The sequence below is a fragment of the Acomys minous genome (genome assembly GCF_964271855.1).
Source record: "Acomys minous genome assembly, chromosome: 4".
NCBI lineage: Eukaryota > Metazoa > Chordata > Mammalia > Rodentia > Muridae > Acomys > Acomys minous.
Genome location: NC_140486.1, coordinates 61037685 through 61063706, shown reverse-complemented (window position 1 = coordinate 61063706; position 26022 = coordinate 61037685). Strand labels below are relative to the sequence as shown.

The following is a 26022-nucleotide window of genomic DNA, read 5'->3' as shown; positions in this document are numbered from 1 at the left end:
TGTGAAAATGAAGCTCAGTGAGCTGTCCCATTGCCAAGGGGCAGCTGCCCTGTCCTGTTGGTCCTGCTAAGGGTGGGAGAGAAGGAACTCCAGAGAAGCCATTTCCTATAGTAGGTGCTAAGTATCAAACTGGGGTAGTGTCCTAACATAGAGAGATCGGGGCATTGTTACCAAGCAACCAGATGGGCATGACTTGGAAGGTGCAAGCTACAGAAATGATGAAGCTAAATCTTTCTGTCAACCACAGGATCTCCCATCCAACTTCTTCACACCATCAGACTACTTGAAGTTGCAGCAATTGGATATCCACTTGGATATGACTTGGGCATGATAGCTGTTAGCCATCACTGGTGTAACTTAGATTCAGTGGGCGGTTTCTATCTTAACAAATAGCCACAGTCAGTTATTTTCCTCTAATACAGAACCTCTGTTGGGAGTATGGGGGACAGGAAACAGAAAAAAAGGGGGAAAGTTGACCATGAAGAATGGGTACTAAGCAGGGAGATGTGGGGCTGGGAATGCTTCCAGTGTGCAAACTCCTCAAGAAAGCCCAGTGCACAATACGAGTTAGGCTCTTGGAGGGTGGTGCACTCTATGGGGCAGGCTAGGGCAAGGATTAGCGGGGTGCACTGTACAGGGCGGGATGGGGAAGAGGTGCACCATACGGGGTGTGCTCTGGGTGGGGAGAATAAAGTACAGCCCTCCCTAAGGATGTCAAGAAAAGTAAAAGCCCCATGAGGACTGTGTGCTAAAGAACTTGGCACAGCAGACCTGGGTGGTACAACCCTAGCACGGCCTGGCAAATACTGTAGTGTGGCCACAACCCCCTTAGCTGAAAGCACAGGGTGCAACTCTTCTTCATTTTCCAGGCTTTTCAAAGACTAACATAATGTAACCACATCAGTCGTCCCTCGTCAGATTGAGGCCAAATTTACAGGGAAACATGTGTGTGTTAGACTTGTTTAGATTTCAGACTTACAGACAAGAGCTTATAGATCTGACCAATAGCCCAAAGGCCCTCATGCCACACTGGACACCCACACCCTCTCCACAACCCAGGATGTAAAGTATGTTAACTGATCTACCACGAGGCCCAGGACACCGTGCTGTGACCATAGTGGAAGCTTTTCAGCCTTCAGCTGCTGTGTTTTCTAAATTTAACGAATATAGTTGCCAGTGCGTGATGCTGGTAACATCCTGAGATGACCCCGGGAAGCCATGGGAAAACCCCAGACTCGCCATCTAAACTTAACCTCTGCCACCCATTGGCCTGAAGGCCTTGCATACGCCACCCGTTCCCTCTGAGCTTCCATGTGTTCACCTACTAAAGGAGAATAATAACACCTCATATGACTGTCAAGAGGGTTAAAGTCTCTAGGATTAAAGTGCTTCACAGATTTCATACTGCTATTGAAATACAGTTTTATCTCTCTCTTTTTTTTTTTAACTATATTAGGACAACCAAATAGAACAATGTATGGTAAAGTGTTCTCACTATACCCTGTAAAGTGCATACCAAAAAAAAAAAGTGGAGACATTTTACTAGTGGGAACTTTCTAAGAAGGAAGATCTGGCTTCCCAGGATTGAATTGGTGACCCATGTTGGACAGCTGTTGGACAGCCAATTTCTACATCCTCTGTCCCTCTTCACGTCCCACCCCCTGTCACCAACCCCTCCTGTGACTGGAGTCTTTTGATAATAAAGACAGATTTTTTTAAAAGTCCAGACATGCTTCCAAATCCCTTCCTAGGACTGGGTGTGCAGGAGGGGTGTCCAGCACTAGGTGTCCCCAAGACACCTGATCAACATGGCCCCTTCCCCAGCCATGGTTCGTCAAGCGTTCTCAGAGTTCCTGGGCTCAGCCTGGAGCCCAGCCACCATTCTCCGTCTCCCTCGGGGCACTTGTTTTCACTCTCCAGAGCCCTGGGATCCACACGTGCATGCCTAGAGTGCATGGGGAAGAGATCCACAGGATGTACATAAAACTCATTGGGCAGGAGAAAGCTCAGCTCCACGGGGAGATTGTTCATCGCTGACATGGGAACTTGAGGTGCAGGGTTAGCTCAGGCACAGACAGTCTCCCGAAAATGGGGCTGAACTACTGTTTCCTGGGAACCCCAGGCCCCTCTTTGAGCAGGCTGAGGAAAGCAGGCAAAAGCGTCAATACCCAAGCCCTCCTCCTGGACAGAGCATTACAAAACAGGTACTGTTCCAAGTGTGAGACTGAAATTCACAGCCCCCAGGGCAGCACATGAGTTCTGTGCTGTGCTGTGCTGTGCTCTGGTTTGCTTTGTGTTTTGGTTCTGGGTTTCTTCACTTTATAGAGTTGACAATTATGTATGATCCTGAGCCCTAGAGAGCTAACAGCATGGCATTTTACAGGAATGGGGGTGGGTGGGTGGGTGTGTTCGTGTGTGTGTGTGTGTGTGTGTGTGTGTGTGTGTGTGTGTGTGTATGTGTGTGTGCGTGTTGGGTGACGGGATGCAAGTAGCCAAACCCGAAGCAAAGGCCTAAGTAAAAGATTGCCGAGCGGTGCTCTCATGCTGCAGGTCTAAGATATGGAAGTTGCCCTCTGGGTTTTTCTGTAGAAGAGTTTGCACTATGGCTGGCCAGAGGCAACAGGCTGGGAGGGGACTGCTAAGCGGCGTGCATGGTTGACTACATGTGTGCTCCAGGATCTCCCTGCATGTTTAACATGCATGTTCGGCTGTCTTCCTTTTCTGGTAGTTATTAAAACCAAGAGTCTGTTTTCAAGTGGACTCATTGTCAAAAACAAATTTTAACATTCAAGGTCTCAATGCAGAAAAAGAAGTGTTCTAGCTGTTTTCTACTCTTTTTTTTTCTCCCCACTCCTTTATGAGTCCTGCCAATCTTATTCCTTCCACTAAACTGCAGTTTTCTTGAAGGGCTAGAGAAAAAAATGTGTTTCTCTCAGAAAACAGTAACCAAAAACTACGATTCTTGCAAATCAAAACCTCAATGAGATAGGACCTCCTTCTAGTAAGGATTATAATAATAATAATAATAAAAGACAAAATCTGACAACCATGGGCAAGGATGTAAAGAGTAAGGAACAGTGTTGGAGGGAATGTAAGTTAGTACAGCCATGTAGAAAATAGTAACTTAAGAGTTGCCGTGATTCGTCAATAACACTGATGACTGAAATATCCAAAGGAACTGACGTCAATATAGTAAAGAGGTGTTTGCACTCCCAGTTCTGTTCACAGTAGCCAAAGACCAAAAGTGACCATCAGCCATGAATGGAGAAAGAAAATGTATAGCGTGTGTGTGTGCGCGTGTGTGTGTGTGTGCGCGCGTGCGTGCATATGTGTGTGTGTGCGTGTGTGTGTGCGTGCGTGTGTGTGTGTGTGTGTGCGTGTGTGTGTGTGTGCGTGCGCGCGTGTGTGTGTGTGTGTGTGTGTGTGTGTGTGTGCGCGCGTGCACGTGTGTGTTGGAATATGATTCAGCCCACAATAGCAATGACATCCTGTCATTGCAACAGCAGGGGTATAAATGAAGATCACATGTTAGATGAAATAAGTCTGGTTGAGAAAGACACACCCTACATAGGCTCACACATATGTGAAATATGAAAAGTTAATGCTAAGAAATGGAAAGTGGAATAGTAGTTACCAGAATCTGGGAAGGCTAGAGCAACGGAAACGATGGGGAAATGTTGATGAGTGGACACCAAGATGCAGTTAGAGAGGAGTAAGATGCTCTGCATGCTGCTGCATAGCAGGGTAACTAACTACAAATAACAACAGTATGCCGATCACTACAAAAGAGGCCACGACTTTGAGAGAGAGCAAGGGGTGGGAAACCATGACAAGGGTTGAAGGAAGCAAATGGAGGGAGAAATAATATAATCATATTATAATTCCAAAAACTAAAAATTATTTTTAAAAAGCTAGAAGAAAGCATTTAATATGTTCATCATAAAGAAATATAGACACTTGAGGAGTAGATTTGTTCACGTGGAATTGGGCATTGCACGACATGTACATATGTAAAGTCATCGTGTGGGATCCCATTAGTAAGTACAGTTTTAACATATCAGTTAAAATTATTAATGAAGAAAAGAGAAAAGGACACCAAGATTACTTTTTCTTCTTCCCCATGCAGATCACTGATTTGAGGCATAATTTCACAGTCTCAGCTTTACCGTAAAACAGAGACTAGCAGCATTCATCTGAACACAATTATTTAAGACATAGGAAATACTGTTAAGACGTGATCTAAATTGTGTCTAAAGATGAGACCAAAGCAGGCTGAAAATTAGGGGGCAAATGTACTATATCTGTACTGAAAAGTTTCCTAGTGTGCATTGAGAACTTTCTCCTTTGGTCTTTTATTCTGTGTAGGACTTGCTTCAAGGAGAAGTGCATACCTTGAAACTATCTGTTGAACAGCAGCTGTCAAGAACAAAGTTATTGGACAATGCTGCACTAATATTCTTAGGCTCCCGTATGAACACAGACTTTAGATCATGAATAACAGATTCCTAAATTAATCTATGCCAGCATCTAGGCTTGGAGTAATCTCCTCGGATTCCTAAGATTTGCTCCTGTTTTGGAATATTGTTATCACTGTTTTTGTTTGTTTGTTTGTTTTTGTTTTTGTTTTTTAACATGGGACCTGAGACTTTAGAGAAGGCATGTGGATTTTTCTTGTGAAAGCCAATTTAATGATGTGTCTTGTTTCTGCAGACCCAGGGGGCAGGGTCGCCTCGCTCTTCCCCCAGCCACACCATCAGCAGGCCAATCCCCATGCCCATCAGGTCAGCATCTGCCTGCTCCACACCAACGCACGCCCCACAGGACTCCCTCACTGGGGTAGGGGGAGATGTGCAGGAGGCGTTTGCACAAAGTAAGTGCTCTCTCCTTTACTGTCTTCTGCTTGTGCCTGGCAAAGAGTTCCCCAAGATCCATTGAGCAGTGGACAGTTGAGAGTCATCATAGCCACGTGCGGGCATCCACAGGAGTGCCCAACCTTTTGGCTTCTCGGGGTCACGTTCGTCATGTACACAATTTACACTTGAAAACTGTGCAGTCAAGCTACCAATAAAACCTCATAATTGCAGTAAGTTTGTAGTTTGGGGTTGTACCATGTTCACAGATATCCTGAGCGACATACGGTCATCTCTGCTAGGGTGTCCTATACCTGTGTCAGAGCCTGGCATGTGCATTTTAGAAAGCCCCTATGGAGTGCTTCCTTGCTTCCCCAATTCTACCTTCTTTTAGCTTTTATTGCCCTGCCCCAGTTTTTAGCCAATCTTGGAGTCTCCGGGCACAAGAACTTCTTTAAAATGCTTCGTGAAAACATTATAACTTCAATCCATCCTGAAACTCTTATATCATCATCAAAGTCAAGACTCAGATGAAACAATCCCAGTGCTTCAGCTTTGAGGTGATGAAGGCAAGTTATCACTTTACGGATTTGACATCGGGATGCTGTAAAGAGATGTCCTGGCTTCTGCAGTCAGCTCCAAGGTGACGGCTGTTATGATCAGTAGAAAAGAGAGGAGCTGGTGACTGGCCTTCTCCTCCATAGAGGACCGCTGTTTCTGTTTCTTTTCCCATTGCTACATAAACAGTTTGACAAAGACAACAGAAGGCATAAAGCAGTTATTTTTATTTCACAGATCTCCACAAAGGTGGAGAAGTCAAGCAGCAGGTGCTTAAAGCAACTGGTCCCATCATAGCCCCAGCCAGGAAGCAGGAAGTAAATGTACGCGTGCTAGGGTTATGTCACCCTTTCTACTTCACACAATCTAGAATCCCCTTCCCAGGAAATGGCCCTAACCACAATTAAGATGGGTCTTCCTAAATCAATTCTTAAAAATCAAGATGAGCCCTCGTAAACAGTCTTGGAGGCCAATTTAATCTAGATAATTCTTCAAGTGCCTCAAGGTCCATTTGTGGGATGACTCTATGTTCTGTCTCATCAAAAAGTAACACTAACCACAGCAGGCACCCCAAACCAAGTGTCTCAAACATCCTCCTTCCATCATTGTACAAGTTTACAGATATTAAGAAATCCCCCTCCTGTGCACCTTTCCAGCCAGGCGTGCATCGCTGCTGCAAGTGACCATTACTAAGGCATGGGCCCCTCTCAACATTTTCCTAAGTATAGATAGTTGTGTTCCTGTGTGCTTGTAGTTCATAGACTCTTCTTCCCTCACACAAATTAGGTGTATGTTGCACTTTGGTCTGCAATTTGCTTTTTCTTTAAATTAGAAATTTATCATGATTATCCTCCAAGTAATCAAGTGAAGACATAAGGCAGAGAGACATTTGGCTGGGTATTTTAAAGCAAAGAAAAACATAAAGATAGAAACCAAATAATAGATTCCATGGAACCACTCTGGTGTGTGTGCCAATCAAATTTCATAACCTCAGCTATGCATAAAAATGTGGAGACATTTTCCCAAACAAAAACAGATGAAGAGAATCAGCAAACAGAATAAGTATAAATGCGAATAAAGGAAAGATGTGCAACCTACTAGTGATTGCAGAAATACACACTTTAATCAGAATCATCATTTGCCTAGCAGATTTTTTTTTAATCTATGTCAACCATGTCTATGGCTAGTAACCATGTGTGGAAACAAACCGTATTAGCCACCATATATGAGGATAAAATCTTAGCACATTATACTGGGCAACGCTAACAGAATATTTTCTGCTGTGGTGGAAAATGGAGGCTCCATTTCAGGCCTCTTCCTTCCAAAGATGAATATCATTAAGAGCTACCTATGTAATTCACAAAATACCTTTGTTTTTTAGAAGGGTCACTGTCCTTCTAAATCAGATTTTAAAGAACCTATAGTATGTTAAAACAACTAGCGTTTTATATTACGGTTAATGGTTTTTCTTAGTTTCTTTGGTTTTTCTAGTTTAAATATATTTATTGTTTTATTCACTTAAAATATTACTTTGTGAGAAATGACAATGATACGTCACCTACAGGAAACCCCTAGCCCACGAAACAGTCACACTATGTAACTTTTTTTGTAATTGGTATATTTGGAATCTTGAACCCTTTCTTTTAAAGATAGTGTGGTAATTAATTCAATTCTCCTTCTTCACCCTAACTACTCCCATGCCATGCTACAAAAGCCCATTTAACCCTTAGTGTGCCTGCTATGTAAGAATAATCTTTTTCTACCATGGACGACCGTCCAACAGTCTAAGTCCAGGGTAAGGCACCAGGCATGCATGCATCCACTATCTTAAGAGCAGACACAAAAATCCTCACCCCTTTCCCACTCTCTGGTGGCATTCAAACATGGCATCCCAGTGTCAAGAGGCACCTGTCCGGGAATGGGGTTCTATGGCAGCCCTGATGAGAGACAGAGCCTGTGCTGCTAGAGGGCAGGCTCCAGTGTGCTCAGACACAAGATAACAATGGCTGGGACCATTACAGCTGCTTGAAATGGACAGCTGCCCTGGCAAGCCAAGCTTTGCTTCTGTGTGGGTTGTCCTCAGTAGGATGTCCACCCATTCTGTGTGGGTTGTCCTCAGTAGAATGCCCACCCATTCTGAGTGGGTTGTCCTCAGTAGGATGTTCACCTATTCTGATTCACTGGGGGTGTCAGCTCGTGCCAAGTCATCATGCCTTATCAATGCTGATACTTTTTCATTTCCAAAAACTCACAACTGAAATAATGAAATCTATGGACCACCATCATTCTTCCAGTCTGTTCATGACTTATGTCAGGGCCAGTGTACTCTTTTTCTTTCTTTTTTTCTTTCTTTCTTTCTTTCTTTCTTTCTTTCTTTTACTCATTCTTTCTAACTTTCTTTGCATTCCAAGCATGAACCAAACCTCATGTTCTGGCTCTAGGTTATCAGAAGGGTTGGTAGACAAGCAACGTAAAAACTGGATGCGAGGGGGAAAGCTGTGGCGTTTTTAAATTATTGCTTCTTTGTTGAAGGTTCAAGAAGGAATTTAAGGAATGACTTGCTAGTAGCTGCAGATTCCATCACCAACACCATGTCCTCCCTGGTGAAAGAGCTGAATTCAGGTGCGTTTTGGAGCCTCTAGCTTGTGAGTTTGTTGTGCAAGGATCTTTATGCTAGGAGGTCCCTCGTGGATGCCTGATCATTGTCAAATATAAAATTTTTAAGGGAAATTTTTCATTTATGTGTGTGCATGTATGTGTGCCCACACATACGTGCGCGCATGTGTGTGTGCGTGCCTGTACTCATGCTTTGTCTATGTGGGGGCCAGAAGAAGGCTTCTGATCCCCTGGAGCTTGGGCTGTAGCTGGTTGTCAGTCATTGGACATGGGAGCTGGGAACAGAATCCAGTCTTATACAACAGCAGGAAGCTCTCTCTTAATTACCGAGTCACCTCTACAGCCCTGAATAAAAGAAAAGAAAATGCTATAAACCCAACTAGTTTATAGATACTCACTTCAGTATTAACTTTCATGTTAGATGGGGTGGGGGAAAACTGACTGGTGTGTGGTAGAACCTGGGGATTGTTTCTAGGCCCTTAGCTTCCTGTGGAGCCTGGGCCTTTATTTCTGAGTCGTAAGCTTCCTAAGGAGTCACTCTGTTTCTTCAATTGCCCACTAGAGGTGGCGAGTGAAACCGAAAGCACTGTGGATTCTGAATTTGCAAGAACCCAGTTTGAGGATCTGGTTCCATCACCCACCTCTGAGAAGGCTTTTCTAGCCCAAATCCATGCCCGAAAACCCGGGTACCTTCACGGTGGAGCTTCAAGTACCATGCACGGTGACACGTGAGTATCTTGTTCTTGGAGACATTTTCTCAGTTGCACAACAATTGATAGGCAGCCTTGAGAAAATTTAAAAAACAAAAACAAAACCTGAAAGGCTGCAGTTCCCCCTTTGTGCCAGAAGAGACAGAAGAGTGCTGCATTTAAGTTTGGTGCAGGGTGGAGGTGAAACTGGGGCTCTTCTTGATTTCCAGAGCGGATCAGTAACCTAAAACAATCAGTGCTTAATGAAAGCCTGGCTCACCCGAGGCACTGTGCTTGGATGGCCCTCAAATTACGATGAAGACATAAGTATCTAATACAACCAAGCTGTAGTGCATTGCCACCGAGCAACACTGCACACTAGAGGGTGTCAATCAAGCATTAGCCTTCTGCCCCACGTGACTGACAGACAGCTACAACTTGTTGATGCCACGAAATCCCAAGACAGTGTCATACACATATTGCTAGTGTGGGGGAGATACTAATTCAAAACTCAAAGTATGGGCTCTGGTGAATGCACATCACATTTGTATCATGGTAAAACTATAAAACAAACCCTACGTCGCAAGTCAATTGTCATAGTAAGAGGGAAAGCGTTCTCCCAGGCCACGTATGCCACTTCAGAAGTTGCCTTGTCTTCTTAATTTACTAGTCTTTCACTTAGGGGACAACCATGGTGTTGGAATGGCCTGTGAGCAAACACTACCCAAGCATTGGATAGAAGTCATTGAACACATGGGATCTTTTATAAAGGAGCCCAGTTTGATTGACTCAATAGATACGTATACAGCTGTCCTTCAGAAACTATTTGCCGGGGTTGTTATCACAAACAGCTAGAGATTCTTTTCCTCTATATGAATAAAAGTCACAGATGCTCAAGAGGCAGATCCCTAAGCACTGGTGGCCCCAAGTTCCAGGGTATGAATTCCAAAGCTGTGGCTCTAAGCCTTGAGACCTAAAAGCACCACACTTAGAGCTCTGGGCTTACAGATCCATGCTCAGGTGCTACAGTGACACTTCCTAAGCTTGGCGTCAAGACCCTCAGATTTTTGACCCTTGACGGCTCTCTCAAACGATAGTCCTTGTCCTATTAGCTAGTGTTGTCGGCTCGTCACAGGTTCTCATCTTCCACACTTTAAGCTTCTCCACAGTCTGTCTCTTCGCAATTCCTCCACCATCTGTTCTGCTCTGAGTTTTGCATAGCTTTTGCCCTTGGTCACTTTCTGGAACTCTTCAGAAGCCTCCCAGTGACCATTGCATCCAGGGCCTCAGTCCCTGGTGACTTCCATCAACCCTTCAAGCCACCACTTTATTATTGATACCACTACAGGGTTTGGCTCTTTATGCAACCAACACAGCCCACCCGACTTATGATAAAGGTTGGAAGTAGGCAAAAGACCATCAGGAGAAGCATTTATTAGGTTAACGCCCAAGAGAGATGCCTTCCAAGAAAGACTATCTGTCTGTATACATGTACACACACATACACACGTACACACGCACTTGTATATTTCTCACAAACCTTACTTGCCAGCCAACCCCAAGCCTCAAGTTGCGCCAAACACGCACTCTTTGCTGTGTCGTGGGACAGCTGTCTCCTTTCTGTCCTGAGCGAATATTGTTGCCAGGTGAACAGAGTGATTTAGAGTTCATAGAACTCGGTCTTCCAAAGCTGGTGGGAGTGGCCTAGAGGGTATGTGATGAGAGCAAGGACTCTTCAAACAAGAACTGCGGCTCTTGGAGCCCCTGTGGTTGCAGTAACCTTCGGCTGCTGCAGTGCTGTTCCTTCAGAGCAATGACACAGAGTTCCCAGGAGTCAGACTTCCAGAATTGCAGGCTGGCCGCTTGTCAAAGACAGTGCTGTTTTGCTGATTGCGTCCCACGGCAGACAGCAATGACAAGAGGGGGCTTCTGTTGGCTGTCATTCGGAGCGCAAAACAGCCCAATCCCGGCAGTTTGCGCACTCATAGGAGCACAGGTGAAGCCTGCTTGTGCTAAAGACTAAGAATTCACATTCCCAATAGTATCAAAGAATGTGTGACTCCAAACCATGGACCTTTACAGCTGGTACCTCTCACCTGTCTCATTACCTGACTAGACAGATTCGTGTCATTTGACCAAAGCCAGCAGCATCAGTGACACTCCCGCTAGGCTTGCCGTGACCCTCCATCAACAGCAGAAACTGAGGCTGAAATTTGAGGGCAAATTGGGGAACTAGCTGAAGAGCTCTGCTGGGGAAGAGACAAAGGAAGCAAAGGAAGTGGGGGGGGGGGGAGCGAGGGTTAGGATGAATGTGGGGCAAGGGCTGCGAGCACTAAAATACAACAGAAGGATATAACCTTAATGTGAAAAGTGCTTCAAACTCTTCAAGCCTGCAAAAGAGACTGGCTGTTTTCCAGAGCCAGCGAAGAGACTAACCAGAAGCGTTTCTGGTGCTCTGGCTGTCATTCTAGGTAATAAGTGAAAGACCAGATGTAAGGGAGTTATAAAGAGGCCTGTTTTGAAAGCCAGCTGTGAAGCAGCAGCCTGTAAGAACACACAAAAATGGTTACAGCGTCATTTAAAACGACAGTGTGTGAGCGGTTCTGTTTTTAGTTTGTTTTCTTGTCCTTTCCTATAAAATCTAGAATTGCTTGCTGTGTAATTCAAAGCGGCGAATTCATTTGTCATATTTTTCTAGTAAATATATGTGGGAATACTTACTTTTATTATTATGCACTTTATAGCATCTGCCTAACACATCTTTACCCCCAGTCCTAAAACCCAAGGCTAGGAAAAGCCTCCGCACTCCTGACCAGCTCTCCCTTGGTAGCCAGGGACCAGGACCAGCTTCCAGCTAATGATTTGGTAGTTGAAAATGGAGGGTTCATAGGAGCCTCACGGACTCTTTTAGATTGGCCCCAAACCTCCAAAAATAATTTGCCCCATAGATAAGATAACCATGAACAATGACTGTTAACGTCTCTCCCAAACTCTCCTGAACTCATCTGTTCATCTTGGACGGTGTTTTAGTATCAGCACTGCCTAAAAACATGCTGTGTCAGCCCCAAGAACGTGGTTTGATTTAGGAGGCGAATCTGTGTTCAGCCCTGTAAGTCCTTTAGGGGTGGGAGGGAAAGGTGGGGAGAGTCCCTGCTGGCAAGGAGGTCATTCCTATCCGCTTATTTGGTAATGAAATTGGGCAATGCAAATGGATTCTTCAGATTCCGGGCCAGTAAAAATGTGTAAGGCCAAGAGCTCTACGGGTATGATATCTGGGTATCAAGTCACTGATATTATAAGACTTACTTTACTATAAAATGTGCTTAAATGTGTGTGTGTGTGTGTGTGTGTGTGTGTGTGTGTGTATGTGTGTGTATGTGTGTGTGTGTATGTGTGTGTGTGTATGTGTGTGTATGTGTGTGTATATGTGTGTATATGTGTGTGTATGTGTGTGTATGTGTGTGTGTATGTGTATGTGTGTATGTGTGTGTATGTGTGTGTGTGTATGTGTGTGTGTATGTGTGTGTATGTGTGTGTATGTGTGTGTGTATGTGTGTGTATGTGTATATGTATGTGTGTGTGTGTATGTGTGTGTGTGTGTGTGTGTGTGTGTGTGTGTGTGTGTGTGTGTGTGTGTTTAAGCATGTGGTGCAGCACAAAGAGAATTAAATTATGTTCACATTTCCTTAAGGATTGTTTCACTAGAGGGCTCACTCTCCTTTCTGAAAGGATAAAAAAAGAACCTCCCATGCTCTGAAACTACGCATTCCTTCTAAAGACAAGTTTGCCTTGCAGAGCAGTTTAAGGGCTATCATCTCTGTATACCATAAACAAAAACCATAAATGGCCAATGACTTCCTCGCCAGGTTTGATTAAAAAAACGAAAACATTTTGTTTGCATATTTCTCCAGGCCTTTTCCCTTTATTAATGTTTTCCTTTGGGTCAAGGAAGATCCGAGCGTGAGCTGGGGGCTCGGGGAAAACACCTGAGGGGAGAACGAGAGCACAGGAGTGCCGCGGGCTCTGCTCTGCGGAGACGTCACTCCAAACCCCGGCTGTGGTTTTTCCCAGAGTCCCGGAAGACGGGGACCCTTACGTGCAGCAGCCGGAGGATGAGAACTACGAGAACGAGTCTGTGCGGCAGCTGGAGAGCGAGCTGCAGATGGAGGAGTTCCTGAAGCACAAGCTACAGGACGAGGCTTACCAGGTACACAGGCAGTGAGGCGGCCCTGCCCCTCTCCACAGCCCTCCACCGCTGGGTCCCGCCCCCTCCCTGAAAATGCAGGCCTTCCTCCCTCTTTCTCCCCTACTTTCCCAGCCCATTCTGGTAGCATCCCAGATGGCAGTGTTTTAAATGCCTCCTCACTGTCTATTCTTCCAAATTATGATCTGGAAAGTGCAAAAGACCTTTGTGATGCTGGCCGGGTCGTGGTGACAACCAATACAAACACCTCAGGACTGTGAGGAAACAAGTTTTTTTTCCCCTCCTAAGTTAAAATATAGAGGCCGGGGGAGATGGTTCAGTTGATAAGGCACCTGCAGAGCAGGCGTGAAGACTGCACTTTGGGTTTCCAAAATCCGTTTAAATATCAGGAAGGCATTGATGGCCTAGACTATAATCCCAGCAGCAGAAAAATGGGGATCCCTGGATTGAGCTGGCTAGCCAAACTAGCCAATCAATGAGTCCTGGGTTCACTTAAGAAACATCAGGGAATAAGGTGGGGAGCAATCCTGGGCTTCCCTATGCTCGCACCCGTATGCGTACCCACAAACATATGTACACTCATACGTGCATGCACACACACCACACATGCAAATGTATGCAAAAATAGAAGTCCGCATATCAGATATAAAGCTGAAAAATAGTGTTAATTATATAAAGAACAAGAAACAGAGAAAACAAATACACACCAATACAGATCCTCCCTTGAATTGTCTCTGACTTCCTCGTTGTCTATGTCACGACAAACACAAGTAAAAAGATGACAAAACTTACTGAGAAACAATGAGGAAACTGTAAGCCTCTGCTCAGCAAGGTTCAGATAGACAGACACTGAAACAGGCTGAAGTATACTACCCCATCTGAGAATTCACAGAACATAGCTCATGCAATCAGGAATAATATCATTACTTACTCTTGCCAGAAGTAATGAGTTTGCCCCTTGGGGACATTCCACTGCCTGCTTCTCCACAGGTGTGTTATTGGGCTTTGGGGGCTCAGGGGTGTTTGTCTGGCAAAGACCAGCTGGTCTCAGCCCCGGCAGGTTATTGTTTTTCTATCAGACTCTTTGTCTAGTGGCCACACAAGCTTTCTCCACAGCCTTAGGTCACCAGTGGGCCTCTCTCTCCCCCTTCCCCCCTCCCCTCTCTCTGACTCTGTCAGTGAAGGACAGAGAGTCAGGGAGAGGCAACTATCTCTTGGTTCTGTGTTATTTATAGACAGAGCCGTGAAATGTTCCCAAGCAGCAGAGACACTGATTTCCAAGGTCACCCAATCAAATTGTTGCTTTAAAATGTTCCTTTAAAAAAAAGAAAAGAAAAATAAAATAAAATAAAATAAAATAAAATGTTCCTTTAGCTTTTCCAGCCTAGCAACTGCCTTTCAGGAGCAATGAAAATGTTTTTCAAGCCATTTCAATAATAATAATAATAGAATTATTATGCTCCTGTGCTACAAATACGTTCAGCTGATTACAGAGCCCTGGTGAATGTTCATTCTCTGTGACTGCTGTGGCTCATCCACAGAAAGAATCTAGCCTTCTATGAGGCAGTCACTGATCTCTGGGCAGTCCAAGCAGTGGCATCCTCTATGCATCTCCTGTGGGTCTATGGAGGGTGAAACGCAGCCAGATCAGCAGTCTGATTTGGGCTATTAAAGAGGCTTGCTTATCTTGCTCTTAGAGCTTAGCATCCATTTCTAGGGTTTAGTGACAACAGTAACTATAATTCTAGATTTTTTAGGTGACTTCTCCTGTCTACAACAAATATTAGGTTCTTAATGAATTAGTAATTAATTTTACATGAGTAAAGTAATGGGGGGTTCTATTAATGAAAAGATGTAGCTGGAGTTTTGCAGTACCCAATGAGTCTCTGGCTCCTCTCTCTCTCTCTCTCTCTCTCTCTCTCTCTCTCTCTCTCTCTCTCTCTCTCTCCTTGCCTTCCCATGCTTGGTGATCCCATGGAAATGCGTGGGGGAGAGGCCGTGTGTTCTCCCTCAAATGCGTATCCTGGAGTATGCTGGAGTGGTTTTCCTCAAAGGCTGTGTCATCTGGAGGTGACAGGGTGGGTGGATGAAGTGCACCTGTCGATCTCTGGACTCTCTCCTTCTCTCTGTGTCTCTGTGCATGGCTTCCCGCCAAATAATTCACCAGCTTGACCGGCTCACGGACTTGACATGTCACCTTTCTTGTTTGTGTCCTTTGTCACCCACAGGTCAGCTTGCAAGGTTGAATGCAATATCCTTTTCTCACTCTCCTCTCAAGTAAGTACCCTGTTGTTTGGGAGGAGGCATGGACACTGGAGGCTGAGCTGAGATGACCCTTAGCCTAAGCTCACTGTCACTCTCTCTATGTAATATAGTACACTGCTTCCCTGCTTCCCCAGAGTGGTAACTCCAACCACAGAGGTCACTATAACCCCACGTCAATCCCCCAGACATCCCTGGAGTTGACTTTTTAACCTGTCGGTTAGGACAGTTGTCATAGAAACAGCCATGGCCCCTGAGATGTGCCAGACTCTCTGTGTCCACATGACCAATGACATCAGAGAAGGAAAGCACAAAGGTACTTCGGCATCTCTGTATGCCAGCATCTTAGTCCCCAAAACACTAATGCGTGCACCTTAGCAAGGGACAGCACAGCCGAAGGAAAGCAACCCTGCAGCCATGTGTTTTGAGGGCGACTAATTAAATCCCACTGAGGGGTTCAGCATGATGGCAGTTAACTTAAGGTATCATTTGGGTTAGTCCATCCCACTCTAAAGCTTTACCTAGACATAGGACAAATTCTCAAATCAAAAAGTTTTTAATCATTGAGAGACTGGTACTTGACTGTCAAGATCACTTGAGTATCATGGTCTACGTCTTGGGATCTGGTTTTTATTAGACCCACTTTGAAATACGAATCTCACCAAAACTTAGCTTAATTTAGACAAATTATTAAACCTTTATGAGTTTCATTTTTCTCTGTACTCATGATATTATACCTACCTCACATGCAAGAGGTGGCCATGTGTGTGTAGTTTTAAAGAGCTTACGCACAGCATAATTAGCTGTGGTCATGCGCTTGTATGCATCCCTCCACTAGGTCCCAGCCTTAGCTCCCATGCAGTACTGGGGAGCTGCTGCAGTCCTTACAGAAGTATGGGGGAGTCACAGGACTCAGAACTACTTTGTTACTTCAGCTTCTATAAACAGGCCAAGACTCAGCTACCTGCAATGATGGAGGGACCCACTGTCCCCTAAGTCTAGATGGTTTCTCTAGCTCTAGCTAATGGCCATTTGGTGGTCCCTCCTCATGACCTAGGCTAATACACTTCCTACAGCAATCGGGCTGGCCTGGCCGTAGGACTTGTGTCTAGTGTAGTTACATAACCCTCCCAACTGTGGAACCACATGAGTCTACAGAGTAGCCTTCCAATGCACTCTGCCAACCCTGGTTGCTAATTTTAGGAACGAACATATTTTTCTTCAGCAACATATCAAGTAGTAAAGGATACACACCAGCTCAAACACTGCAAACATGCTAGCTCCACGCCCAGGTTCGCAGCAAGTGAATAAGATTACACTGAGAGGGTAGACCTCCTGAGCTATTAGGAGAGATCTTATAACTACAATGTTCACTCTCCCTTGCATTTGAAAATGAAATCCCACACAATGTCCAAATTACAGTGACTACAGTGAAAAGATTTTTCAGGAGCTGTTTTTTAAAATATTCACTCCAACTATAGAAAATCTAGTCCCAAAAGAAAACCCTTTTCCTTAATAGCATTTTCTTTCTAATAGCTCCAACAATTTAATCATTTTTGCTCTGTGTATTATTTAAATATTAGGGGCTTGTTCTTAAGAAAACATTTATTTTTTTTAAAAAGTAATAAAAATGGCCTTGATATAAACCGACATTAAAAACTCTTATCTATTTTCTTTTCCAAAAGGTCTTTTTTTTTTTCATTTTTTATTTTCTTGGAAATTTGGCAGTGAAAATGAGACAGGTGTGTCCTCTGTCATTACTGCAGGGGTACTCCAACTAGAGGGCACTCCACAGGAGCTAAGCACTAGCTAGCTTGTTGCTAAATCAGCCAGTTGGGCAAAATGCATCTAAAAATCTTACAGAGTACTACAAAAAAAAAATAGTGGTATTCCCCTTATGACTCCTTTTACCCTACAATAATGTTCTTAGTGCGGTCAATACAATTGAAATTTTAAGATTAACTATATAATCACTATGTTTTTACTTGAACTTTCTGACTATACTGAAATACCAAAATTATCCCAAAGTACATGCCTCTCTTACCCAAGGGTCCCGAACCAACTTCAATAGCTTGACATCAGTCAGCCAGCCACTGAGGCAGAGACGTTCATGAATAAGGACAGAATGTGGGACCTACTGAGTAAGAAAGATTCTTCCTTGGTTCCAGGCAGGGTATAGGCCTGTTTGTGGGCAATAACATGCCTCCAATTCCTCACAAGCTTCAGACGTACCCCAGGGGTCCCTTCAGAAGGAGGTTCAGTGAAGAGAACTTCACTTCTCTTCCAGAGGACACACAGTGTCCAAGACATTGATCCCTGGAGGGAAATACAATAAGTGTGTGTGTGTGTGTGTGTGTGTGTGTGTGTGTGTGTGTGTAAGGGTAGGGTGGGGGACTCAAAGCTACTTTTCCCTAATTTAGAAACAGTTTTCACCTGTTAAAAAAAATTACACACTCCTTATTCCCAGGCAAGCTATAGTCAGACAGATGAAAGTAACATGGTACCCGGTGATGGAGAGAGCTGCACCTACAAAGAGGAGGAAGACAGCAGCCTGGAAGCAGCCTCACCCTCGCCTGGAGAGAGGAGCCACCTCACCCAGCAGCTCCAACAATCCCCTCCCCTAAAGATGTGTTCTGATGCCTATAGGGCAGCTAGCTTTCTGTTCTAAAATTTGTAGTTCATAGGTGTGTGTCTTAGAAGGGGGGTGGGGGCACGAGACTTCTGTTCCTAGATAACTTATCAACTCCATCTTCTGTAACATGGCTCATCCTTGGTACAAGGCAAATATCCACAGGCCAAGAGCCTGCTGCTGTTACACAGGACAGTAGTATTAACGAGCGTTTTAAACCTTTGCACACAATAGTGAACCCGTTCAGTTTACAATGACAATATTAATACTGTTTGTAGCTAGAATTTTCCTTTCTGGATTCTTTGGGATTTTAGCAAAGACAGTTTTATTATATACTATACATTCCCCCCCCCCATAGCAATTTGGGGGGGGGGAAACAACAACCTTCAATAGGATTTGGTTTCTGAGTGTCCAAACTCAGAATCCAGGAGCCAAGAAGGATCCTTGGCCTGCCCACGTCCCCAAGTCCCTCTGAGAAACATCTTAAACATACCAACAGGAATAAAGAGTCCTTGGGGGGGCTTATTTCCAACTTGGGTTGTTTTCCTTCCAAATACTCTAAAGAGTCAGCCATAGAATTTAGTGTAAATACTTTTTCCAAATAGATATCATATACAAAAAGAAAGAGAGACAACATTCAAATGATATATAATCTAGTTTTTAAAATCAGCACAGATCTTCTTTTAAAAAAAAAACTGTGAACTATGTTTTGGAATACTCGTTACTAAAGCTGTTTATAAACCACAGGTGCCATAAGATCCCCCTACGGACTACAGTTACCTGACCTCCTCCAGGTCTCGCTCTCCACAGTGTATCCTTAGAAGCATGTCTTATGTCTTATACAGCTCTGCTCATTGACAAGTTCCCTCGTCGGGTAGTTCCGAGGCCTTCAGCTTTCCATGTCTGGGCTTAAAGTGCGCTTGCTCTGCTTTCCTTTCTGAATGTTGATTGCCTTACCTGGCCACCTGTTGTTCTGCATGCAGCGCTGTGTGGTCACGTGAAAGGAGATGGTGGGCTCTTCCGTGTGCTGTTGGAGTTTCACACTCAGGCGGAAGCCGGTGTGTGAGAGAACTGTCACAGGCAAAAGAGGATGAAAGCCTGCGGATGGTCCTTGGTCTTTTGAGAGGCCTCTCATTAGAGAGACCTCAAGATGGCCGCCCTTAGAGATTCTGGGGAGAAATGAAAAAGTTAATCCGTTGTTTCAAGATCTGATGTGTAAGGAAACGAAAAGGCCAGGCACCTGCTGGGTGTCTTAAACTTCAAGCCTCTCTGGAATTCCTGGGGTTGTTTTATCTCCTAAAAGAAAGAAGGGAACATCACTGCAGAACAGTGATTCTCAGAATGGGTCCCTCGGACCAGCAATCTTAGTGTCACCCAAAAGTCTTAGCAATTGGCGGATTCCTGGGCCCCAACCCAGACTCACTGAATCTGAAACTCTGGGGTTTAGACCTAGTGATCCCTGTTTTAATCAGCCCTCCTAACCGTCCTGATGCACACTATGAGATGGAAATCATTGTTCTAGAATACAGTTGTGTACCACAGAGACTGAAGAAGTCCTTCTCCAGGCTAGGGTGTGACTCAGTTGGCAGAGTGCTTGCCTCGCTTACACAAAACCCTGGGTTCAGACTTCCAGAGCTGTATTAAACTTGGCATGGTGCCACATGCCTATGATCCCAGCACTCAGGAGATGGAGGCAGGAAGATCGGGAGTTCAAGGCTATCCTCACTACATATGTGAATTTGAGGCCAGCCTGGGATACATGCGACCCTGTCTTGAAGGAAGCGGGGAAAGTGTTCAGAATAAGTAAGGTACGGTCTAAGTGGGCCTCAGATTTAATTTTGCTCACCAGGCTGCCAACAGCCTTCTCCCACCCCACACACCTGGTCTGTAATTGAGTGGCTAAGATCTCGCTTTCTGCCCCCACGGTCTGCAGAAGGCTGTTCCATGTGCTTTCTTCTGCATTTGGTCAGAAGCTATCTCCTTGGCTACCCTTTCAACAAAATCGTTTGCCTCTCGAGGATAGCCAAGGGCTTGGCCGGCATCAGTAGAGGACCTCATGCTGTCCCTGGGTATTCTCAGTCTATTTTGTTCCCGAAAACCCGCCTCACAAAATTCCCTGAGCATAGGCTAGCACCAAAGTCGCACAACTGCACAGTTCCCCGGTTTCTTTGCACAGGTGGATTTTCTTGCGGGTTTTGTTGGTGTGTCTTAACGCTCATCTCTCTCCCCCTGCCCATCATCCTCTGTGAAATCACACCTCTCTAGATGGTGCAGGTGGCCATCGGTGCCTCATACTCAGTACTGAAAACCACTACATCCCAGAAAACTGCATCTCCGTCAGTTCTGATCAGAGCTACATAGTACTTACATCAGAGCTCAGACCCTGCCAGTGCCCCTCAGCCACTGGCTGGAACGAGCTGGTCCATGTTGTCTCTTTGGTCCCCTACATCGCAATGTGTGTCTAAGGTTGAAACCATTCTACTGAAAACCTTCCCTCTTGTCACAGCCTCCATTGCTAAGCAGCTCCATGCCACGGTATTGAGTCCATCGTACAAAGCCATCCCAAGAACTCTCTGGAAAACCACAACCAGTGAGCAATTTCTCACTAACCAGCCACCTTTTCTTTCTCTTAGCTCCACGTCAGCACTGAGACCAGACTCGAACACCCCTGTCCTGTAACCGAGACAAAATGGCGTGTGTTGTTTTGGGGTTTTGTGATTGTTGGTGGGTTTCTTTCCTTGGCTCTCCAAATTTACTTTTGGGGCCCGTTCTAAATGCAAACCCAGCAGGTGTTGTCTGTCCTGTCCATTCTATTCAACTATATCCCGAAGGGGTTGCTCTTTCTTATTCCACAATGACTTGCACACCCATGTCCGTAAGAGCTGATGGCCCATGAACAAGCACTGGTCTAACACAGCCACCCCTCGCCCACAGCACTGTGGGCAAAGGAGGCAGGTGAAATCTACTGTATAGGATTCAGGAATTGGTTGTGGTTTGTCAGGATGCAAGTTGGGGTAAGTTTGGTTGGTCAGAGGGAGACGTGTTGGAGGTTATGAAGATGGATTACCGGATGATCTATATTAAGGCAGGGAAGGTTCATTTGTAAGTAGTGATGTGAACTGAATTGCATTAAGATTGTGGCCTTTGTGTGATATATACTATGTATTTTCTTATATGCATGAGCCAAACTGTTGCAATATAATTTAGCACTGATGTCTGCTCTTATTTTGACCATCTTCGTCCACTGTTATTAGTTCTTGGCTGTTAAGTGTAGATAGGTCTTGTAAATATGGCAACTTTTGGTTGCTGCATTCACTTTGGTTCGATTCCATGCAAGGAGCCACAAGCAAAGAACTCCACTGTGTCCTCAGAAGACAGGGCGTTTTTACTTTGAACCAAAAAGAAATAGAAAAAAATCAGAAGCACTCATTACATCTTGAGGCTAATTAACATAAGACATTTTAAATTGTGACTACTGTTATTTTACCCCATTTGAAATAACCCATTCAGAAACACTAAAGAGTTCACAATATTCATTGGTATTGTAACAAATCTACTATAGTATGTTGTTTTGTTTTGTTGATATTGCTGTTAAGTAGTGTGTGTGTGTGTGTATGTGTGTGTGTGTGTGTATGTGTGTGTGTGTGTGTGTGTGTGTTGGAACCTCCTGGGGACATGTTATATTTTGAAGTGATTAAACTATTTAATTGTGTGTCTATATTTTGGAATGGAATTATTTCTTCATTAAAAATGTTTTTTAAAACACTATTATCTTGTGGGTTTGTTGTTATTGATGGTGGTGGTGGTGGTGGTGGTGGTGGTGGTGGTGGTGGTGAAGGTGTTTGTTCTGACACATGGTTTCTCTGTGTATCCCTGTCTGTTCTGGAACTCCCTCTATAGATCAGGCTGTCCTCCAACTCGGGGATCTGCCTACCTCTGCCTCTTGAGTGCTGAGGCTAGAGTGCTGAGCCACTACCGTCCTGCTTACCTTATGGTTTTTTATTCCTTGGTCTTAATACACCTTTTTTTTTTACAGCAACATTGAATCTTTTCAAGGAAGAAAGACATGTCAGTTCCCACCACATAGAACATGAACCACTCGTAGGATGTTGAACAACTAAAGCAAATAGCTCCCCTATTCCCATTTTACAAAATACAACAACAAAAAGCTAATAATTAAAGTCTAAACTGTAGAGTTATGGAAGATATTCTAAGTTGGTTAATTAAGCTACTATATTGTGCCCAGGCTCCCTGGCACAGATGTTTACAGTGGTTGGGCAGATGGATAAGAAGTATTTGTGTTAGACAGGCTTTGATTTGCTCACAACTCTTCCTGCATCTGCATACACCTCTAGAGAGCATGTCTGATGACAGATATTGTCTCTCAATAGTGAACTGCTCTCTTTCACTGGATTGTTAGACCACACAGCATTGGAGATTATGTGAGTGCACTCTTTATTTTAAAGAAAACATTAAAAATATCAATGGCTTATGGGTCAATTTACATAACAAATTTTTGTTCCCGCTTTCCAATGCTAACTAGTTTAGCTGTGGCTAGAGCAAAGCATGTGATATCATCCAGGTTACACATATTCTGCATCTCTGGTGCCCAAGTTGCTTTTTAAAAAGTGCTTCTGGCTGACCCTGTCACCACCCGGTGCCTGCCTGTACCACCACCACAGAGGTAATGATGCAAAGAAGGGCTATCCGGCCATTGGACATAAATGGTACAAAGCAAATGACTTCTTTTACATCCCCTTCTCCAGCATTCTCTTGTGGCTACTCTAGTTTAGAAGCAGGTGCACCCTGAAAATATAAGGGTAGAGCCAATTAGACCAGCTCTGTGGTCTAGAACCCCAGGGGAATCTGTGGCTGCTTTCCCTGGAGCCATTTCTTGGCAACCACTTTTCCACTTGTCAGATGGCAAGAAGAAAACTATGCCCACACATATTCCCACTCTATACTCAAGTCTCCTCTGGGGTATCAGGCAAAACCTTTCGGTAATAATGAGATTTATTTGCGGCAGCCAGTATTTCATACATTATTTGCCGATTACCTTATATTTATAATCAATGTTACACATCTATCTTTTATGTAGTGTAAGAAATTAAACAGATGCTGAGACCCCCAGCAAAACATTGGGTGAAGCACAGGGAGTCTAGTGGAAAAGTAGGCGCGGTGGGGGAGGATAATAAAAGGACCTAGAGGCTACAAGAGCTCCTCAAGACAACCAACAGAGCTAACTAACCAGGGCCCAAAGGGGCCTGTGGAGTCTTAAGCACTATGCAAGGACCATGCATGGACTGGACCTAGGTCATCTACATAGATGTAGCTGATGGGCATCTCAGGCTTCACATCCACTAGTGTGGGGGCGGGGGGGAGCGGTCTCTGACATGGACTCTGTTGCCTGCTTTTCTATCACTTCCCCCCTTACAGGAAGGACTACGTTGCTAGGCTACAGGAGAAGAGGATACACTCAGTCATGATGAGACTTGATGAGCTGGGATGGGAGGGTGAGGGGGCTCCCCTTTTCTGAGGAACAGAGGAGGGGAAAGGAGGAAGGGACTACAACTGGGATTTAAAGTGAATAAATTAATTAATTTTTTTTAAAAAATAAGAAAAAGAGGTGGTGTTACCAAAACAAAGCAGTGTGTTCAGTTTCTAGCACATGTGTTACCGGTATCTGGACCACCAAGATTTTTTTTTTATGTATTTTTGTTTTTAACTGTGTGTGTGCAGGTATGTTGGTATGTGTATACGTGCATGTGAGTTTAGTGCCTACAGAGGCCAGACGACAACATCAGATTGGAGTTACCCATGGTTGTCTTTCCTCCTGTTGAATTAACACTGTTTAATATTACCACATTTTGTTACATTTTAATAAATATTTTATTATATTAGTACTAATTTAGTTCAGTTTTTTTTTTTTTACTGCTCTAAAAACTGGGTGTGTCTTATGGTCAGGTGCGTCTTATGGTCTTAAAAATACGGTATACGCTTTACAAGTGACTATTCTGAGATTGAATTCTGACAGTAACTATTCAGAGTTAGAGCAGGATGTTTAGTGAGGGGGACTGAAGATAACCATCACAAGTCTGTAGGACCATCCACACTTCCTACTGATGAGCTGTGAATTCAGGAGTTCCCACAGCCTCCTAAGTTTAGGTGATCCTTCAAAACAGTTCACTGAAGCATCCACTGGAAGGGCTGTAGCCTCAGTTACAGTTTTAGTATAAAGACTACACATCAGAAGTAGCTAAAGAGGACACTTGAAGGGCAAGCTGGTGGGACAGACACATAGCAACCATGTCCTCTGCTTGAGGACTCTGATCATGCCACTGCCCCATCACAAGAATGCATTTGCCATCAAGGAACCCTCTGGGCCCTTTGTGTCCAGAGACTTAAAGAGAGATTTACATGACAAAAGCAAGATTGATGAAGTCAGTCTCCAGCCTCCCTCCCTTCAGGTTGGCCTTGCCCAGAGTTTCACTGATATAATCAGGCATATGGTGGCCCACAGTGGGCTGTCTCATTAGCCTCACAAGAATGTTCCTGTCACACAGAAATTCCAACAGTGTTTGAAGTTCCATACTAGCAGCCAGATGCAAAGACCAGGTATAGCATCCCTGCGGTAGGATGTGCTTGTCCATGTGGTTCCCTCTACTGAAGTCTTTGTTTCCTTGTACATCTTCAAGTTACTGTTTAATATCCTTACATTCCAACTTGGTGGTCCCCTTTGGGATATATGGTAGACCGAGTAAAGTCCCAGGCTTTTGTTCATCTGGGAATATATTAGCATCCTCAGTTTTGTCAGATAGAGATTCTTGGTGGATGGGTATCTACTGGCCTTTGACCGCTATGGGTTTGGATGAATAATCAGCTGTTAACCATATGGCTTCTCCTTTATAGCTAACAATATCTTTTATTTTGCTACTCCCAAGAATCTCTCTTTATCTTTGTCTTTGCATGGTTTGGTTATAATGTGTCTTAATTTGGATTTCACCGAGTTTATCCCATGTGGAATCTATAGAGCTTCTTGTGGATACAGGAAGAAACTCTGCAGACAATACTGAAAGGAAATGACTTCGTATACCATTGCAATAATCGATGCAAAAGAAGCAATGGCACAGTAGAGTGAAGCTCTAGCTATAGATATTATCTGCGGGTGGAACCAGGTTTCATAGATGGACAAGAAAAAAGCAGAAATGAAGAAGATGCTGAAAAGCGGTGTTGGGTAGGGAGTGAGAAATCAGACACAATGCCCCCCTCATTAAACTACCACATCCTTGTTTTGCACCTACTGCACCTACTGAGACAAACCATCAGATTCTAGAAAGGGGGAGCATTGTCCTCATACATACTCACCTGGATACTTAACCAGATCTTCAAGGCACTGACAGCTACAACAACCCAGAGCATACACAGACCCCCTAAAACCTCCAGCAGCTGACTACTATATGACCTACTGCTGGTAAACAATTCAGGGCAAATGTGAGAGAAAACTGGTTCCACTGAACAGGACTCCTGGCTGCACAAGTCATTGCTAATATAAACTTGACGATTAAATGCCTCTACCCTCAAAACACCTTTCAATTGTCACACCCCAAAACACAAGAAAAATGTCACTCCATTGTTTCACAGCACAGTTCTTATCCTGATATCAGCTGTTAGCCAGCATGTAGTTGCACTTTCTAAACAAAACCTTTGCTTGCTGGCCTTCTCTCTCCTTTGTAAATTCTTTTATTGACTAAACCAAGAACCTAGCCATAAAGAGTCTGAACCTCCTAAGCTAGCCTCCCTTGTAACACCATATATGAGAGCTTAAGTAACTGGGAGAAAATCATTTTACTTCTGAAGTGGATGAAACTAGAAGACAGAGCCTTTGGATGTAAATCTTCAGTAGCTTGGATCTGGACGTTATATTTGAAATGCAGATTAAACATACAAGAGGCTAGAGGAGTCCTATAGTGATAAACTAGGCTTGAGATCACAGAGTAGAGTGTGATGACAAATAAATTTTAGAATTACTTGCTGTAGTCTATACAGGAGACTAATAAGGAATAGTCAGAATAGTCAGTCAGGGGGAAAATCAAGAGCCATAGACTTGACTTAGATAGATGGCCAATGGTTACCAGTGTTTGCTGTTCTTGATGAGGTCTTGGTTTTGGTTCCCAGCACCCACACTGTGGCTCAAACCAACTGTAACTCCAGTTC

The 26022-nt window shown here is 44.2% G+C and overlaps 1 protein-coding gene across 9 annotated transcripts in view; it reads left to right on the top strand.

Annotated features, from left to right (window-relative positions):
* The window catches only part of DTNA (dystrobrevin alpha), a 352112-nt gene extending 330536 nt beyond the window's left edge, over positions 1–21576 (top strand). For 7 of the 9 annotated variants that reach the window (XM_084780878.1, XM_084780875.1, XM_084780876.1 and 4 more), the window contains 5 exons: positions 4711–4870; positions 7941–8030; positions 8587–8752; positions 12785–12920; positions 20442–21576. In XM_084780878.1, the coding sequence (XP_084637004.1) occupies positions 4711–4870; positions 7941–8030; positions 8587–8752; positions 12785–12920; positions 20442–20582 (693 nt within the window). In that variant the 3' untranslated portion in view covers positions 20583–21576. Of the gene's footprint in view, positions 1–4710; positions 4871–7940; positions 8031–8586; positions 8753–12784; positions 12921–15145; positions 15195–17646; positions 17812–20441 lie in introns of those variants that run through there. The other 2 variants (XM_084780881.1, XM_084780880.1) reach the window with 2 other exon arrangements.
* Positions 21577–26022: the final 4446 nt, after the last annotated feature.